Genomic DNA, 20,147 nt, shown 5'->3' with positions numbered 1-20,147 from the left:
CAGGTAAGACCTGGCTTGTTGTGTTTTTTGGGGTTTTGTTTGTGCTTTCAGCTCAAACTGCAGGTGCTGCAGGTGTACTGAGAGGTTTTAAAGACCTAACTGTTAACAGTGTCCAGCTGAGCACTCTGAACGCCGCGCTGTGTCCCGTGTGAGTAAGCTGTTGCATGTTCATCTTTTAGTCCATAACTGTTGAAGAACATTAGAAGTGCTCACTATAACAAACCAAACTCCATCTTACTCTTAAAAGCAATGTGCATGTGTAGTTTTTGGTCATATCATAATTTTTACTACTAATCCACTTCTCTCCCTCTGAACCTCTCAGCACACCGAAGCTGATTTCCAAGCACGGTTCAAGGCGCGTCCAGAGTTGGAGGGGCTCATCGCTCAGATGAACCAATAACTTTCACCGAGTATCAACACTACAGTACTTGTACGACAACTAATTTATAGCGCATTGCTCATTCCTCAATAACATCCCGTAAAAACTGATTTTCTGCTTTAAGAAAAACAAACGTGTGCACATTTCTATTTGTCTTATTGGGGGAAATAAAACCATACTCACTTTTTTCCAGCTCAAAACTTTTTTTTTTTATTATTTAATCTACAAATTATTCTGCTTCATTGAAAAGTTTGAACACCAAACGTAGGCACGATATCATTTTTCACTTTTAATTAAAACAAAGTAGTTATAATAAAATGTGAGTTATTATAATTAAGTGTGTTTATTTAAATATTTTCTCATCTTCTGAATAAAGATTAACTTCCATTTCCCATGTTGTAGAAAACATAAAACACATAAAATTACAAAGACAAAAAAAGGTAAAATATTATTTAAAAAAGGCATTTTTTAAATTTTTGAAAAAAGAAAAAAACAATTATTTGGTTGCGAAAACAAGATTCTGCAATGTTCATAGGTTTATATACCTTAAACAATAGATTTAACCCTTAATTTTTATGCCACTAACTAGATAAAATTACGTTTAATCATTCTTTCACATCATATTCTTGCACAGGAGGTACGGAAAGGCCGCATGTTAATCAAATGTACAGATCGGCTCCATTTTCTAAGCAGTCATTACAGTCATGTTCTTTCACTGAGATCCTTCAAGCTCATACATGAGAAACCTCAGACTTCATCCCTCTCAGGATTTTATAGACATCTCTGCTCTGTTGTGTCAGCGTCACAGACTAAACAATCTCTCTCATTTGGTCTCATGTTGCATTTGAACTTCTCTCATCACCATGTTTGTCCTCAGAGATCACATCCTTTTCCTGAAGCTCGTCTACAACAGCTGCTGCCTCACTCGCTCTGCCAATCAGAGCTGTCCAATGGCAAACCACGAAATCCTGAGCAGAGGAAGTTGGTGAAAATTTAAAAAAAGAAAAAAAAGTCTAGTGTTCAGATCATCACTGTTGAATACTAGACAGTGATGATCTATATTAGGATTATAGTTGTGAGAAAAGAAGTAAATCCTTTTTTCAGTTCTAAGGTTTTACTTACCAGAATATAATAAATATCGCTTTGTCCTTATCAGGTTGTAAAAGATCAACTCACTCATTTTTTAATGAAAATTATGGCAAAACGCTGAAAAACTAAATAGACTTTAATGCTTCCATTAATAGAGAAGGTAAATGGCAGCCTGGTGCTGCAAACTAAACAAAGCTACGAAGCTGCTCTCTTTTCTTTTACAAGAAATCACCACAGCTGACAGATTTCCAGGGAAGAAAGTAGTAATAATTTTAAAGAAACAAGTGTTGATGCCCAACAGTCTGGTGAGAATTATTATTCACAAAAAGAAAACATTCAAGGACGGCTTCCAGTGTTCACACGAGTCACCAACCCAGTAAATGTCAGACCGTGCAATGCTCAGGGAAGCTACAAAAACCCCAAAAGACCCTAAAGGCCTCAATTAGCATGTTATATGTTGAAGAAAGTCTCTTCACATGTTCTCTTCTCGTTTTGCAGCCACAGGAACTAAACACTCCGCAGTCATTGAGTTGAACTTCTCGGTATACCAAAGTTTTCAAGAGAAAAATGCAAGGGCATCTGCTGACAGATAAAGCTTGGCTGAAATTAAATCATGCAGCAGGACAATGATCCCAAGCACAGGAGAATGGAGCAGTCAAAGTACAGACCTCAACCGGACTGAAATGCTTTTTCAGACAGCTGTGTGTAAATGAATGACAGCAAAGTTCAATGAACTGAAGCGGTGCTGTAAAGAAGTGTGAACCAAAATACCTCCACAATGATGTGAGAGACTGATAAAGTAACACTGATTGCTTCTTATTGTTGCTAAATGTGGTTTTACAAGCCACTAAATCTTGTGTTGTGCTTAGTTTTTCACACACTACTTCTGCACTTTGGCCTAGTTTTGTTAAATGAATAAATATAAACACATTCCTCATCTCAGGTTTGTATTTAGATTCTTTCAGAATCCGATTGGAACCAGATGTTTTTTTTCCCTTCAAATTATAGCTGGATAAGTAAAACCTTAGAATAAAAAAGTGGTGTACCTTCTTTTTCATGACTATTTTTTTAAAGGGATCTACTTTGATAACAATAATAATCTAATAATTATGGATTAAAACGAACCTCTTACCCTGTTCTTGGTGAATGCTTGAGTTTAATAGTCATCTGGAATAAAAGGGTTCAAGCTGGTCAGATGGTGGCTGTTTATAGTTTAGATGAGCTGCGTTAGGGTAACAACATATAAAACACTAACCTGTTCCGATAGCGCACGTCCACACGGTGTCCTTTTCCTTTCCTCTCCTGCGCTCAACTTCAAGTTTCAGTTTCAAGTTTCCGAAGTCGCTTTTTTCATTTCCAATGACCACCTCAAAGAAATTAGTGTCGCTCCACTCCAACATGAACTGCTGTTTCTGCAGAGAAAACGTTTTATGGAAACTTGAGGATTTTTGCTGTTTCTATGTTATGGTGCAATGAACAGAAGTACAGCTTAGTCCAAACCTCAGGGCAGATTTGTGCTGTGTCCCAGTCTGTTGAGAGGTAGAAATAACTCTCCGGCTGTACAGGGTCAACAGGACTTGTCTTTTGGATTTTTCTGAATCCGTCAGATTTCTCCTTCTTCTCCACTTCCTGAAACATGGAAAAATGGACCATTCTTCACATACAAGTAATGATTGGAAATTTTTGGGAATCGTGTTCACATCTATTCATGTCTTTAATGAACATATGTGTTTGTGTTTATATCAAGATGAGAACATTGATTTGCACTACTGCAATCCATGTAACTGAAAAGGGAAAATGCTAAGCAAACACAAGTAACAACTACAAAGTTAAAAAAAGCTCAAAGCTGTTCAAAAAACAGCTTTTGAAAGAATGATTAAATTACATTAGCATAAAGATGGCTGTAAGTTCTTAACTTTTAATGCAGTTTTCTCTGCCTGAAAGTCAGTAATGTTGTCAGTTGGGTTGTCAAAACATTTAGAGACCAAACTCTATTAATTTGCTGCCTTGTAGTGTCACTGTGTTTTTGTATTTATCAATGAGAGCATTTTATTTCTCTGTGTTATTATATATCACCTTGATGATATTTTTCCTCACTTCTACTTCATATTGTTGCTCCAGTATGTGGCATTGTATTACCTGTTGTATTAGAGGATCATGTGGGACCAGGTAAACGTGCAGAGTGAGGCCAGATGTGATTTGCATGTATATCAAGACATCAGCAAAAACTTTTAGATATAGGCCCAGTTTCTTTAGGATCATGGCTCCTCTTAGAAAGAACTCCGGCTTGTTTAACTTCACATGGGATGATGTCATTTCAGACACTTGCTCCAAATAACCTCCACTGCTGTCCACATGCAGAACTCGAAATATGTCTGACATTGCTGCATTTTCACCTGCAAAGCACAAACAGTCATGTGTGCATAAATATCTTTATTACTGTAATAAAACAATCATATGTGTTTTACGACTGCTCACCTGTACAGATCCAGTGCGGCAGACGGACTTCCTCTAGCTTCCCATCTGTGACTTTGATGTCCATTAGGGGTCCTGCTGGTATGTAGTCCATGCATACAGGTTTCCTCATGAATCGCTCCCATGAGCTAAACTGGTATCTGAAGCTGACGGTTTCCTTACAAACCCACCGCAAGGCAGACTCGCTGCATTCATATTTGCCACTTTCAGACTGCAGGCTGAATTTGAATAGACAAGACAAAATGCTCTGTTATGCTCTGTTCACATGCACGAACAGAAACAGCAAAACTGCAAAGCAAATAATATAAAAAGGCACTTGTAATGAATTACTTTATGTTCTGTCTTGTAGTTATCGATAACCTTTACCTGTAAGTATGAACCTCCTCCATTATCTCAACTTCAGGTTTCAGCTTCGTCCACTGACTGGAGTCCTGTTGTACAAGATATTTTTTTCATTATATTTTTACAATATAATTATACATTTACATTATGACTTTAGAATTTTTATGTGACATACAATATATGAGAAACAAACAAAATCCCAGAGAAGTAGAAACTTACTGTTTCATTGTCAAAAGTCTTCAGAAGTCTCTCTGATGGTTCTTGTAAAGCAAAGTTAAATTTTAAAGAGCTGGCCAACAACATATCATTCAGACACATTGGTTTTTTCCCCTTTACCACAAGTTCTATCATGTGTGAGATTTCTACATAACAAAATTACATTAAGTACATATAAGATATCTATTTTCTATTGTTAGAATCTTTAAGTGTAACAATAAAACCAGTTTAGTACAGGAAAACTTTGTACGCAGCACTAACTCACTTTGATAATGACAGTACAAAATGTGTATTATTAAAACATATGACATTTGTAAAGATGAGGACTTTAGTAACTTAATTCTCTTACCCTCAGCTCTGTGAACGTTGTAAGCAACAGGACCTCCGATTGTAAATCCAACATAAAAGAACACATGGCCTTTTTTCCAGAGGCTGTCTTTTCGGTTGGCATCTAACTCGATCTCTGTGTCACCAAATGTTGCATACAGCCTGTAATCTTGCACTATACCTTCAATTCTGAGGAGTTTGCCTTGGACTGTCGGATCAGTGAAAATATCGTCATTCCTCCAGTTTGTTTTTGGGTCTTCCAGTGCATCTTGGGTCCACAAGATTTCAAGGTTGCGTCTGTGAACAAATCTGTTCAGACCCTGACCCGGTCCAAGAAAAAATATGGGTCGAAGGTACCTTGACCGAAAGAGTGACTTATATTCTTGTTCATAGGATTGCAGAATATTTTGGATTAAATGAGGGAGGTCAGAGGCCAATTCGTGTTCACCATCTGTAGGCCAACACAACAGCAGAGCTAACATGTGAAACTCGGGTTGCATCTCAGGAGCCAATGGCATTTTCTCTCTAAAGCTGCTTTGGTAGTCGGAGCTGGACGGAGGTTCTTTCAGATTTATCAGCATGATATTGGCCAGAACGTAGTTGAGTAAGGCATGTGTAGCAGAATGTTTGTGTTGGCAGATTTCTCTCCACCATACAGCAATGTCCTTGGTGTCTGATCTAGTGCATCTTTCAAGACATGAAAGTACTCCCGGAGAAGTGACAGCCAGTTTTTGTTTAAGTTTGTGGAAGGCTGTCTGGAGTTGATCATTTGGTTCTGCGACTCCAACATACTTTTTGTAGCATTCTATTGTCTTTCTGGACATGTAGGATGAATCGTCTCTTTTAACAACAGAATATGAATAAGTTAAAAACGTGTCAAAAAATTCAAATCTTTTCTCAACCAAATCTCTGAGGCTGTTTATTAGCTCCTTAAACCTGACAATGTTCCTATCTCCGGTGGATTTCAGGACAGAGTCCAGTGACATGGTTCTTGTGAGAACTTGCTTCCAAAGTTCATCATGTCTGATAAGATGGTCATACAACAGGCTGCAAACTTCCAGATAACCAAACAGCCCTCTGGTGTTTAAAGCACGCAAGACTTTTACATTCCCATCTCCTTGTTTACCCTTTGCATGTTCATTTTTAGCAAGTTTTTCTTCATCTTCAAAAGCTTCAATGGCTTTTTGGGCCAGTTGCAAAATTTCGCTTGGTCTGGTATAAACGAGCATCTTCTTTAGGTGGCTCTTATGGACTTGGCCTAGTGTATCTGCAACAAATGAACTCCAAGGAGCCCTCCGCTTTGCTTCTTTTGCCCAAATTTCTGCATTGTAGTAGTCTTCTAGTTGAATATAATAAAAACGAGCAAGAGTCTGTGGAAAAAGTGAAACTTCATAAAACTTATTTGAGGCCATGATCAAAACTGACAGACTGTTGCCCTCATCTTCTCTCTTTGTAATATCTTGAATCAGTCTGGAAAACTTTTCTTTCCATTCTTTAATGCCATGAGTTGGGTCCTCTATTACCGTAATTTCTCTTTTATTTAGCATGTCTTTGATAAACCGAAGTAAATATGGAGGAACATAACTTCTGCAAAAACTGTTCAAGAAGTGTCTTGTTGTGTCACTTCTGGTCACACCCGCATTAGCCAACAGTTCAGTACAACACTGAGCTATCATATTGTGAGCCATGCAAACCTTTTTTTCAGATCTTTCACCTTGTTGGAAGGTGACGATCAGATGACTGAAAGGCTGCATTTGATCCTCCAGTGAAAGGTGACCAAACTTGTCTCTTCTGAGGAAGTCCAGGCACTGAGACTCCAGGAGATATGAACCTGGTACGTAGGCGTTCAGCAGACACAGGAAGGCAGCAAGCTGCATCTTCAGTGGCTTATTTGTTCTTTTGATATGTTCTAATGTAGCACATGCGTTCCTGATGTAGGCTTGAGAGAAATTAGACTGCAGAATGTTAAAACCATGAAACTGCTTGCACCGATCACCAAATCTTCTGCCAAGCTCTTCTTTTTTCATATCAAAGTCTGCTTGCTCTCTGTCTGAGAGAGATTTTTTGAGAATAATAGATTTTCTCATTTTCCTCTTGAACTTTTGTCTCAGTTCATAAGAACGCGCCTTTTGGTGGATAATCCCGTCACTGCTTCTCACACAGTTCAGTAAAATTACCACAGGCAAATCAATTTCTATATCCTGTTCAGCAATCTCTTCCATAATCCTGTCCTGGAGGATGTCCAATATGAACTCATCATTTAGTAACAACAGTACCGTTTTCTGGTGGCCATGGCTACCTGCTGTAAAAAGGCTGACCACATCTTGCGCAACTTTTGTGATATCTAATGTTGAACCTGTCAAAACAGCACATCTGAAGGTTTTCCTCAAGTCCCACAGCACCTGCATAGCCAGTGTGGTTCCCCCACATCCTTGTTGATGAAACAGTTTAATTGTTGATGTCCCAGGGCCTTTTCTTCTCAGGTGAATTTGTTCTTTAAGGGTTTCATATCCATCTCGTTTGATAAAAGGAGTTGCATTGCCATCTGACACTGCTTGTTCACTGATATAGAAGTTTAACCAGTTCGGTGGGGCCCCTCTGTAAAAGTTTTCCTCCACTTGCTCAGCGTGTTGAGGTTCAACAAACTCTCCTTCAAACTGATTGGCATGGAGGACATCCAAAAATGAGAAGGAATCACTGATTTTACTCCTTGCATCTGCTTCTCCACCTTCAGCAGTGGACAGGGCTGGTCTGTTTGCCATCTTCACACTTTCACTTTACTTCATGGTAATGAATGTAAAAACAAAACACAAACATTTTTTAGTCTTATGTCTTAGCTTAAACTATTTGTAAATTAAGCTCTTACTTTCACTTTATGGAATGTGATATATTTAAATAGCCATTTCATTGCTGGTGGAGTACACACATATATAGCCTTCTCCATGTAAAGGACCAAACAATAACTTCAACAAAAACTTTCAGATCTTAACGGAATTTATCTTACCTCCTCTAAAATGTCGCGGACAGCTCTAGCGATCTGCTATCATGCCATGTGTTCAAGCGCTGGGACCGTGGATGTGTACTGTAACCCAGGAGGTAGTAGACACACCCAAAGCAGGAAGAGATAATCACCTACAGACATGGACACCTCTACACTTTTAACGTCAGAGCAGTTCTAAAACAATCCCAGGCGCATTTCCTTCCTGCTTAAAGTTTTTTTTTTTTAAAGGCAGGGGCTACACTTGACTCGTTCAGTCGATAAACAAGTCAAATATTGCACAATTAGAAGCCAAAGAGTGGAAATTTGCAAATTTATCCAGCACAAATAATAAAATAGGTGGTATATGTTAATTTTGTCCTATATTCAAACATTACGTGCACTTCTTCAAAGCGGTATTGTATTCATAAGTTAATTTGATAAGGAAACGTTCATCACAACAGGAAATACTGACGTTTCACTATGAACGCGTTCATGACGGAAGATTATTCTTTCCGTCACTAGTTCGCGCTTGTGGTTGAGTTAACCTGTTATTCAAGTTCATATAGAGATAAAGTTAAGTGTTACGAACGAGTACGATATAACGATATGATGATTTACAAACGTGTACAATGATTTGTGTATAATGAGGACTCACAAGCGCGTGCTTCGATCGACCATGTAAAACCCTCCTACGCATGCGCATATCCAAGCCTGAATAAAGGGTTTCAAAACCGTTATGTGCTGCCGACGGGAAGCTCAATATTGACGTTTCGATACCGTACTGAGCATCTACGGTCATTGGTATTGAGTCACCGAGGCACAGATGTTTCAAAACCCTGTTCCAAAGTGCGGTTGAAAACACCCAGGTCACGTGACCACGACAAACTCCGACGTTGTTGTGTATTTCACGCCTGTTTCGACAGGTGGCGTACTTGCTGCTTCCAGCCAACGAGAGGCGCCAGGATATGAATCAGTGATGTTTTTGACATTAAAGCTTCTATTTTTTTGTGTGTGTAAAAACAAAAAATGTATCTGATTATTCTTATTCTTATTATTTGATGAGATATAAAATCATACATAAACTCAATAAAATATCTCAATAAAAACTCATCTGCTTTCAGGGAGACACCCAAACGTTTCTTTCATATTAATCAGCATAATATTGGCCTGAATGCAGCTGGGTAAGACATGTACAACAGAGTCTTTATGTTGACATAGTTCAATGTCCTTGGTGTCTGATTTAGTCCATCTTTCGAGACAGGAAAGTACTCCCGGAGAAGTGACTGACAGGTTTTGTTTAAGTTTGTGGAAGGCTTTCTGGATGTGATCATTTGGCTTGGCACAACATACCTATTGCAGACATTCTGATGTTTTTTTTTTTTTTTGTTAAATGTAGGCTGAATCATCTTTTTTCAAAACAAAATCTGAAACTGTCAAAAAAATTCAAACCTTTTCATAACCATATCTCTGAGACTGTTTACTAGCTCCATAAACATGAAAAGTTTCTCATCTCTGGGGGGATTTCAGGACAGAGTCCAGTCACACGTTTTTGGTGAGAACTTTCTTCCAAAGTTCATTGTTGTTCATTGTCTGATAAGATGGTCATACCACAGGTAACCAAGCAGCACTTTCTTGTTTGCCTTTGACATGTTCATTTTTAGCAGGTTTTTCTTCATCTTCAAAAGCTTCAATCCCCTCTGGGCCAGTCTCAAAATTTCTCTTGATCTGGCAGAAATGGTTGTGTTCTCCAGGTGGCTCTTATGGACTTGGCCTAGTGTATCTGCAACAAATGAACTTCAGTGAGCCCTCCGCTTTGCTTCCTTTACCCAAATTTCTGTGTTGTAGTACTCTTCTAGTTCAATATAATAAAACAAGCGAGAGTTTGTGGAAAAAGTGAAACTTCAAAAAACCTTAGTAATTCAATGGGGGTTGTGAATATAGTGCCTCATAAAGAAAATGCAACCTGATATCACAGCAAACTGTATAATAGGCCAGCTGGTGTATTGTGTGGATGTTATGCTTTGCCTCGTCTATAGGTATCAAATTAACATGCATGCTTTTCAGTACCAGCAGAGGTTAAAAATTAGTTTAAAGCATCACGAAAACAGTCAGAGCCAACTTTTAAAGAAACATTACTTACACATTTACACATAAATACATATCAACCATACAGCTTAATCCTACGTTGCATAGAAGGAGAGTCAAAGCATGACATCCACTCAATGGACCAGCGGCTCTGTTGGATTAAAGAATGTTTCATTTATGATATTAATGTAATGTTTTTGATGTAGGCTCTAGAGTGCAGGATGTGACCAAATTTACAGTGAACCAATAAAAGCACCTTCTTCAAGGCTGTTTATTTCTTCTTAATTTTTTCTTTATTTCTTCTTATGAAAACATTTTCATTGGTGTAACTGATGCATGTGTAATGTTCACAGCTGTGAGTGCAGTAACAAAACTGTCTTTTTTCACACAGTCCTCTGTGTGAAAAAACAAAACAACAAAAAAAAAAAAACCAGCTCAAAATGTTACCCTTATCACACAGTCCTCACCCAGCATGCTGGGAGTTGAGCTCCACATATTTCTTGTCTTCAGTAAAAATGAGGCTTATGTGTAAGTTTAGTAAGGAACATGTGTAATCACTCATCCGGCTGCAAACTCAGTGCTGATATCATTACTCCGGTCCAATCATTTTCTTGCCTGCCTTCTGCTCTCTGTGTTTAAAATCTCAGTGGTCTTCTGTCATTCTGTCTTTCAGACTGTCATTCATGCAACCAGGCTCCTCCTCATCGTCATCTTGACTACCACCAGCATCTAGACTCCAGGGGGTGCTTTGCTCTCCTCTCACTACTGGGATCTCATTCTTCTATGATGGGTCACTGGAGTCTAATTGATTTTTACTTCCTTACACAGATCAGTTGTGATTTTTTTTGTAAAAGAAAAAAAAAAGGCTACATCCAAATGACAGATGTGTGTATGTTTCTGATCAGATACGGAATTTAAGTAATAATCGACCTCCTTCCTCCCTCTTCACATCTCAGCACACCAAATCTGATTTGCAAGTAGCTGGAGGGACTCATCTGTCTAATAAACCTGTCGGCATTCTCAAACTTGACCTTATTGAAACCTCTAAACTCTTTGTGACATCGACTTTCCATCTCATTTGTGAGTAACAACTTTGAAGCTATTCATTTATTTATTGAAATTCCTTAGTCAAATCGTTTTCAATCATCTGCATTGAAATAACCATTTACATTCACATGGCTTTTTTTTTGTCACAACTGGATAATAAAACCCTCCTTTGCTTTCTAAATAGTCTTATTCAATTCTTCAAATCTCTTCTTGTAAATGTTTTGTACAAATATGTTTGTACTCGGAAGCTTTTAATATATTTTGGATAATTTGCTTTCTGCCAGTGAAGCTCTAAGTTTTCTGTGTGCAGTCAGAGAACTCACACCAAAAGTCGAAAGTAGTAATGTGACATTTGTCCCCTTACTGACACCAAAATTCTATTCATACACAAGTGAAAAGTGTTGTATACAAGTAATTATCAGCAGCAGATTGTGGCTGACTAAAAAAAACTATTCAGGCCAAGAATTTGATTCCTTCTAAAGCTACTCTGTTCATACAAATCAAAAGGGTAAGTAGACTAATTCTATTACACTGTCAGATATCATAGTTGCAATGAAGGATTACCATGGGCACAAGTATTCAAGTAAATTATGTTGTTCTGATATTAAGTGCAGAATTTCAGTTTCTCTTTTTCTGTTTTTTGACAAATTAATTAAGAGAGAATAACATTAGCATTAATAAGAAATACTAATAAACTGCAAACAAGTAACGATTTCATCTTAACTAACAGCCGGTACACACATTTGAAATGAATGTAAAATAATATTATTAAACAAAGATGGTCATGTATTGTACCTTTAATATTGATTTACATAATCAAGATTAAATTCAGGATGCAAATGTGCAGATTCAATAATGCTGCAGAAAAAAAACCTTTGTTTTTTTATTATTAATCAATAATGTTCATCTAATTTAAGAAAAATGAAACTACAAAGTACGTATTATAACAGTGAAAAACTGCAACACAATGAAAAAAAGAAACCCCTTTGATGAATACATAATAAAACCATGAAGTGAATAGCACATACATGCTATTTCATGTTATAATGCTTAAATAAGCAAAACATAAAACTACATCATAATAAGCTACCATTTTCAAAATCTTAAAAAAAAAATCTGATCTTCAAAAATCTGAAAGGCTTTAATTGGTTAACTGGTTATGCTTCACTCATCTTATGTCATGTTTTTAAAAATTTTAGTTTAGAGATTGATAAAAGAAAAATTTAAAATATAAAAAAAAATCATTTGAAGTGTTTCTTGACAAAGTATTTTGACTTTACTACATCAAAACTTTCATAAATGTCACAAACCCATAAACACAATATTAAGTAGACACTGTGCAAACAAGTTTTAATAGCTAGATTCTCTCTAAGAATGAGAAAGTTTGTTGTTTAATCTGAGATAATACATCCATGACTAAAAATGCTCTAGCACCAGAAAAATATTAAGTTTACTGTTTATGTGCAGCAAATAGTTTTAAATTAAATGCTGATTTTTTCTTTACTTTTCTCTAAAACTAAAATGACCATAACACATAGAGATTTTCAAAGTTACAGCACATTTGTCCATTAGGTTTTGCCTCTACAACTAAAAACATAAATACCAAAAATATAAGAAGTCTTGGATTCTCCTTCCTATGGAGATTTTGAGCGGGATTAACAAACTTGAATGTCCCTCATTATCTTTGGTCTCTTTCACATCATTGGTCAGAGTTGTCCCACGGTTATCCACGACACTCTAATCTGTGACGATCAGTACACATAAAATGAATTAATAAACACAACAATGGATGTTTAATATTAAAAAGACAATTTGATGTTGTACAGAAATATTTAATCTTGGTAGAAAGAATGTGTTTGTAAACATATTTACATTTCATATTTTTTATTTAGAACTTGATGCTACACTGATTAAACACTGATCCAATGTTTAATCATTCTGTTGATATATTAAATGTCTTCGGTTTGGTATTTGTTTCTTTCCAAACATATACTGTTGGCATTAAGATCAACAGAACAGTGAATATCTAGGGGACAGAGCTTTAATTTTTTAAAGTATGTACCAACATACATAAGAAGAGTAATTTTCTAGCGTTTGCCATGAAAGCAAGATGTTGAGGTTACAACCCCAAGATCTTGTGGCAGTTTTACAAATCATTTTTCAAACTGAAAAATTATCCCTTCATGACCATAATATGAACATGGCCACTATACCACTATAACTAATAATGAGCAGCCATTGTTCACAGAGCATTTTATTTCACTGCAATTTTATTGTTATGCTTTCTTACCTGTGTCTTTTTTCTGAATGTCAAAGGCCACAGGACCTCTAATGGTAAATCCAAGGTAAAAGGTAACTGAGCGTGGTTTCCAAAGGCTGTTTCTCACATTGGCATCCATCTCAATCTCTTTGCCACCAACTCTTGTATACACTTTGTAGTCTCTTACTACTCCATCAAGTCTGAGAAGGAGCTCTTTGACATCAGGATTTCTGAAGATTTCTTCTTTCTTCCAGTTATCGTTCGAATCTGGTCTCACTTTCAGATGTTTCTCAATAACATTTCTGTGAACAATTCTCTTCACACCTTCACCTTTCCCAATGAAAAACAGGGGGAGATGATACCTGCCTTGAAAGTACTTCTTATATGATTTTTCATAAGACTTGTGCATTTTCTGAGTTAACTCACTGAGGTCATAAACACATTGGCCTTGATTTTCAGGCCAGTACCAGAGGAGGGTGAACATGTGCAGCTCAGGTGGGTCTGTGTCACTTGGGGGCATTTTTTTTTCAAATCGTGCGAAGATGTTGTTGACCAGAGCTGTCTCTGAATCTGCACTTGGACACTTTGTAGATATGTCTTCGAGCTGTGATTGAGAGTATTGTTTGACAAGAAATGACAGCACTTCCACAGACTGGTCATCTAGGTTTCTGTCCTGAAACATCTGGATGAGTTGTTTTGCAGTTGTGTCTCCAACATACTTCTGGTAGCACTCTAAGGTGTCGTCAGATATATATTCAGGATCATCTTTCTCCATTTTAGGCTTTGAGTAAGTCTGAAATTTTTCCAAAAACATGCATTTTCTCTCAATGTCATCTCGCAGGCTTAATATGAGGTCATTGAATCTTTGGAGTTTGTTGTCTCCAAGTGATTCGAGGACAGAGCCCATCGATACTTTTTTGGTGAGAACTTTTTTCCAGGTTTCATTTTGACTGACAAGTTTGTCATACAGAGTATTGCAGACCTGCAGGTAACCAAATTTCCCTCTGTAGTTATAAAACTGTGAGATGTTTGCGTTGCCATGTTCTCTAATTTCTTTTACTTCATTCTCAGAAAGTTTTTCTTCATTTTCAAAAGCCTTAATGGCTTTTTCGGCCATTTGCAAAATTTCTCTTGGTTCAGCAGAAACCCTTTGCTTCATTAGGCGGTTTTTATGGACTTGGCCAAGTGTGTCAGCAAAAAATGAATTTTGAGGATCTCTTTTTAGTGCTTCGACTGCCCACATTTCTGCCTGATTGTAGTCTTTTAGTTCTATATAATAAAAGCGAGCAAGAGCTTGTGGAAAATTGGGATTTTGATCAAATGTATTTGAGGCCTCTTCTAAAACTATTGCACACTGCTCATTCCCCTCCATCCTTTGAATGTCTAGAATTAGTCTAGAAAACCTCTCCTGTTTCATTTCTGTGCTGTTGACTTGGTCCACTTCTTTTTTCATTTCTCTTTTGGTTAGCATGTCTTTGAAAAAACCAAACAACCACGGAGGAATCTCATAACTGCAAAAACTGTTCAAGAAGTTTCTTGTTGTGTCACTTCTGGTCACACCTGCCTTTGCCAACAGTTTAGTACAACGTTGTGCTATCATAGTGTGAGCCATGCGGACTTTTTTCTCAGCTCTTCCATCTTCTTGGAATGTGATGATGAGATGACTGAAAGGCTGCATTTGATCCTCCAGTGAAAGGTCATCGTACTTTTCTTGTCTGAGGAAGTCCAGACACTGAGACTCCAGGAGATATGAACCTGGTACGTAGGCGTTCAGCAGGCACAGGAAGGCAGTAAGCTTCAGTGACTGATTTGTTTTTTTGCAATTTTCTAATGCAGCACATGCCTCCCTGACGTAGTCCTGAGAGAAATTACTTTGCATTATGTTAAAGCCATGAAATTGTTCACATTTATCTTTGTACCTCTTTTGAAGCTCTTCCTTTTTCTTATCAAATTTTTCCTTCTCATTGTCTGAGAGTGTGTTCTTTAGGACAACGTGGTCACTCTGTTGAGGTGCATTGTTTCTCACACAGCTGAGGAAAATGACTACAGGCATATGAGTAACTATCTTCTGCTCAGCAACTGTCATCATAATGCTGCTCTGGAGATCTTCCAGGATTTTGTTATCATTCACTAACAACAGCACAGTCCTCTGGTGGTTTCGACTGCCTGCTGTGAAAAGTTGGACAACCTCTTTTGCAACTTTTGCCATGTCTGAGGTGGAGCCAGTTAAAACAGCACACCTGAAGGTTTTTCTCAAGTCCCACATCACCTGCATGGCCATTGTAGTTCCCCCACATCCTGGTTGGTGTGTCAGTTTTACAGCTGATATCCCTGGAAATTTTCTATTTTTCTTAATTTGTTTCCCAAGTTTTTCATGTCCATCTCTTTTGATAAAAGCAGTTCCAAGGGACTCTGCCTTTTCACGAATGTAGAAGTTTAACCACTGAGGTGGGGTCCCTCTGTAAAAATTCTCTTCTGTCGTCCCTGTGAGTCCTGGATCAAAACTTTCTCCTTCAACCTGATTTGCATGGAAGATATCCAACATTGTGAAGGAATCTCTGATTTCACTCCCCAAATATACTTCCCCACCTATATCAGTGGACAGGGCTGGTGTGTTTGCCATCTTCAGCTTTAAGTGTCCTGTTCTGTAATGAATGTTAGAAAATAAAAGTAATTTAGTCTGGACTGTTGTTTGAGCTTAAAGGAGCAGTACAGGCAGCAGAAATACAGCCTTAGTAGGAACTGAACTGATTGCATGTAATTGCCACCACAGTGCAATCAAAAACTGATAGGTGACTGAGCTATTGCAATTTTATACCATTTGACACACAAAAGTTGATTAGAAGATGCAACTGACTATGGTCTATGGTCTTTTCTTTGAAGCAACTGTTTCAAAGGAAAATAGTAATATACACAATATATACACGATAATGATTGCACATGGTTGCAATCATTATTGTGTATATATTGTGTATATTATTGTGTACATATAACAAATGGTTTTTATGGGCTTTGAAGTCTCTAGTAATATCCTAAACTCTGGAATTTTACATGTGAAAACAATTTTGCATAGTGCAAATCACAGAGTGGCATTACTATCTGCAGCACTCTTTGTGTTAAGATCAGTGTTGGGCAAGTTACCTTGAAAAAGTAATTAATTAGAGTTACTAGTTACTTCTTCAAAAAAACGTAACTGAGTTAGTAACTGAGTTACAAGATTCTTAAAGTAATTAATAACTTGAAAAGTAACTATTGCATTACTTTAAAAAAAATGTTTAACCTCCTGGGGACCAGGGTATAATTGGCCATTTTTAACAACTTTTGATTTTCCCCTCAACATTTCACCTTTAAAAACTGTTTATTTGCCTTGTTTGGTATCATCCTCATTCACGTGTCTGAATTTACAGTTATGTTTTCATTTTGACATACTGTATTAACACAATTGATCTAAAATCAGACAAAAAACATAAAATCTGAGTAGAAAAAGCTATATTTTTTACTGCAACAACCACAAACATGTTTAATGAATCATATTTCATAACTTTAAATGCAAATATAAATTTTCAATTTTAAAATCCTATGCACAAGTTTTGCAAACGACAAAGTTATTTGCATCCATTTACCTTTTACCTTTTAAATAACCATTTCAAACTATTTACAGAACAATCAGCTGTTCTGCATTCAATGAGATGCCACAAATTATTTGTGCCACTCCAAAAAATTAATTTCTGTCCACTATAAAGGAGAACATCACAGCCTTCTCATAAGCAGAGAGTGCTTGCTAGCGCTGTCCTTAGATGGTAAACGTGACAAAACTATTGAGGAAAAAACGCCGCGTATATATTGTTTATCATGACTCTGGTTTTACGTGGCCTCTCAACACAATTTAAAAACTGGTATATATCACCTTGTTGCTTTGTCTTTAAGTGGTCATGTGACTGGCTTACCATGACTACTTTATTCTTCCTCAGTCAAACAGCAGCACTCATGCGATTGTTTTGCCCCCTTAGCTCCAGGTGTTGTGCCAAAAAGTGATCATTGGGCAGAAAGTGATTGCCGCCCACAAGAACGCGCACAGCTGCTTAAAGCTGTAGCGCCCAGATTACTTACAGCTACTTCCGAGCAACTGAGCTGAACACAGCTTCAACCGTCCGTTTGTTGAAAAGTAGTAACTCGTAATTACCGTGTTAGCAATGGTAACGCCGTTGTAACGATAGGAAAAGTAATTAGTTAGATTACTCATTACTGAAAAAAGTAACGGCGTTAGTAACGCTGTTACTTGTGATGCCGTTATTCCCATCACTGGTCAAGATACACATTTACAGCATCACATTTATAAAGAAAATTACCATCCTTCAGTTGCAAATTCAAACAGATTTTTCTTACCTTGTCTTCCAGTTCTTGCAAAGGTTTTGTGAACTCCTCTCAGATTTTCTGCTTATCCGTTACTGGTAAGTGTGAGCTAAAATCTGGGAACCAACTGTTATATATAGTATAGAGCTACATGCCACACCCAGATAGGTGCGTGGGTGTATGCACATATCCATCAGCATTAGACTGTGAATGCCAAAGTGAGCAGTATGCTATGATCAAAATGTTAGAAGGAATCAAGTTAGGACATACTTGCTGTCACATAAAAAGGTAGATGGAAAAGAGGCTTATTTAAAATAGTTAGATGGTAGAAAATTAAGAAGAATTTAGTCATGAAAGGTCCCAGAAAAGGTTAAGAGTCAAATCTTGTATATTTGGTGTTCATGGAAATTCATGGGGGAAAATAGCTACAATGACTTTAGACATTTATTTTCCTACTTTGATGCAACAGTATTGTTTTACTGGAAACATTGGACATTTCTGGTAAAGGGTGGGGTGAGGTCATATGAACACAAATGCTACTGACAAGAGGTCATGCAAATTATTAACCCATAACTTTGTAAAACTGTAACTACAGTGTAAAAAATGATGGTCAGTTACTAAATTAATTTCATTAACAAGAAAGAAATTTCTATTAACATACTTACTTTAAGGTATTTTAAGTTTTCGTTCTTTCTCATAATGAAACCTACTACCACTGCATTTCTTCACTTTCAGTTCTTATTGTTAACCCGTGAACATGCCTGCTGGATCTTCTGGTACTGTCAGAGGTTTTTATTTAGGTCGTGGAAAAACACTGGAGGAAGTGTTTAGCATTATTATCTTATAAAATAGCCAAACTGCTATTACAAGTAAAAGTTCAATAATGAAAATGTCTCTAAAATGTATTTAAATATAAATGCTGCAGATGGGTTTAGGCTACCTTTTTGGAAGCCACTGGACCAAACAAGAGAGTACTTCAGTTATTTAGTTTATTCAGCCTGTTCAAGTGGCTCACTCGATAATCCTTTTCTCTCATGTCTTTCTCTGATGTCTCCATCAGCAAGTTCTATATTCTATGTAATGATACAAATGGGACTCTGCACTGGACTTTTTATTTTTTTTTACCTCACAGGGAGATAGCATAACTACATTTGTTTGCTTGTGGACATAAAATATATGTTTACATGACAAAAAAAGGTGGTATTAAAGGCAGAAGAAAAGACTCCAAGGCAAGTACCTTTGTACCATCAGCTTGAAACCTACTTACAAAGGGACTGTTTAAAAGTTTGAAAGCGAAATTACAATCAAGTATATTAGTTTATCCATTCTTTCCAGGTCAGTTAGTAATCCGTTAACCTCCTAAAAGGAAATAAAAATAATGCCAGCGTAAATGCCACTGGTATGCCTTAGCCTTCTAGCAGATACACCTATGGTATCAACTTCAGAATCCTACGTCACCTTTTCTCAAGTTATCACATTCACAAATTTGCAATATACTTGACCTCTGACCTTGACCTGGGGTCAAGGCAACCTAGAGGTGAGATTTTCAGTAGATACAGCTACGGTATCAGTTTGAAACGCCTACATTGCCTCATTCTTCCATTATCGCATTATGTCATGCCACTGCTTTGAAGAAGTTGTTGTTTTCATAAATTTTTCAGGTCGATGGTTTTGACCCAACTGTTAATTTAGGTGTCCCTCTTTGTGTTGTCTAAGGGAGAATTGGGTTTGAAAGAGCTAACTTCATGTTTTGTAACTCTTCTTAATAAAAATTCTATTAATAGCTTTACTGTCATAATTTTGAAGCTTATAAATGGGGGTATGTGAGGAATGCATTCATTTTAAGTGTAAAGCTCATCAGTATAACTCGTATTTCTCATTTGTACTTGTACCTGTACCTAGTTCGTATTTCTCATCTCATCGCCAACTTCGAAATCCAAAACTTACTTGGGTAAGAATGAATTTGACCATATTCACTTTACATCTCAGGGTAAAGTGACCATGTCCGACAATAACAACGACAATGAAGAAGAAGAAGTGAGACCCCCTTCATTATTATAATTAAAAAAACATAAACATTCACAAATAAAATTAAATACAGATTAAATACAGATTTCCGCTAAAGTATAGTCTCTCACGCTCACTTTATATATAACAAATTAACTACACACATACACCTACAAGTTCTAATTAAAAAATAAAGTGAATAAACATATCATATTTTCAGTTTCTGAACAAATACATAACTCAAACATAATATTGAAGTTTGAAATATTAATTCATAACTGTAATTATTAAATATTAGAGCTTTACAACATGCAGTAAATTGTAATAGGTTTTTTAATCACATGGGTCATAAATCCCTTCTAATACCCGTCCTTGTCTACAGGGTTTTTGGGGTTATTGTTTTCTTATTTTGATCCAGCAGTATCATTTTACAGGAAAGGTTGGACATTTCTTTTAAAGGGTGAGGTAAGTTCATATGAATAGAAATGTAACTGGCAACAGACCAAATATTAAAGGAATTTTCTTTATGTTAAAGAAGACAGTGCTATTAACATAGTTACTGAAAAGTATTTAAGGTTTTCTTTTAT

At 36.8% G+C, this 20,147-nt stretch overlaps 1 protein-coding gene across 4 annotated transcripts; it reads right to left on the bottom strand.

The window, feature by feature from the left end:
- Nucleotides 1–572: 572 nt before the first annotated feature.
- Nucleotides 573–8,663, bottom strand: LOC308399397 (sterile alpha motif domain-containing protein 9-like). Of its 4 annotated transcripts, none has more exons than XM_080886653.1 (10): nt 7,833–8,663; nt 4,851–7,608; nt 4,505–4,545; nt 4,310–4,374; nt 3,947–4,161; nt 3,608–3,864; nt 2,969–3,097; nt 2,724–2,880; nt 2,594–2,635; nt 573–1,347 (listed from the first exon to the last, which is right to left on the bottom strand). In XM_080886653.1, the coding sequence occupies exons 2-9, from the start codon at nt 7,588–7,590 to the stop codon at nt 2,625–2,627; spliced, it is 3,615 nt and encodes a 1,204-aa protein (XP_080742779.1). In that variant the 5' UTR covers nt 7,591–7,608; nt 7,833–8,663; the 3' UTR covers nt 573–1,347; nt 2,594–2,624. The 4 variants fall into 4 exon arrangements, with proteins under 4 accessions (XP_080742779.1, XP_080742778.1, XP_080742776.1 ...); XM_080886652.1 differs by having other exon boundaries at nt 2,601–2,635; XM_080886650.1 differs by lacking the exon at nt 2,594–2,635 and having other exon boundaries at nt 7,833–7,960; nt 8,464–8,663.
- Between the last annotated feature and the right edge of the window lie 11,484 nt (nt 8,664–20,147).

Source organism: Rhamphochromis sp. 'chilingali' (assembly GCF_963969265.1).
Source record: "Rhamphochromis sp. 'chilingali' genome assembly, chromosome: 1".
Lineage (NCBI taxonomy): Eukaryota > Metazoa > Chordata > Actinopteri > Cichliformes > Cichlidae > Rhamphochromis > Rhamphochromis sp. 'chilingali'.
Note: the sequence above shows the minus strand (reverse complement) of the source record. Positions and strands in the feature narration are given on the sequence as shown.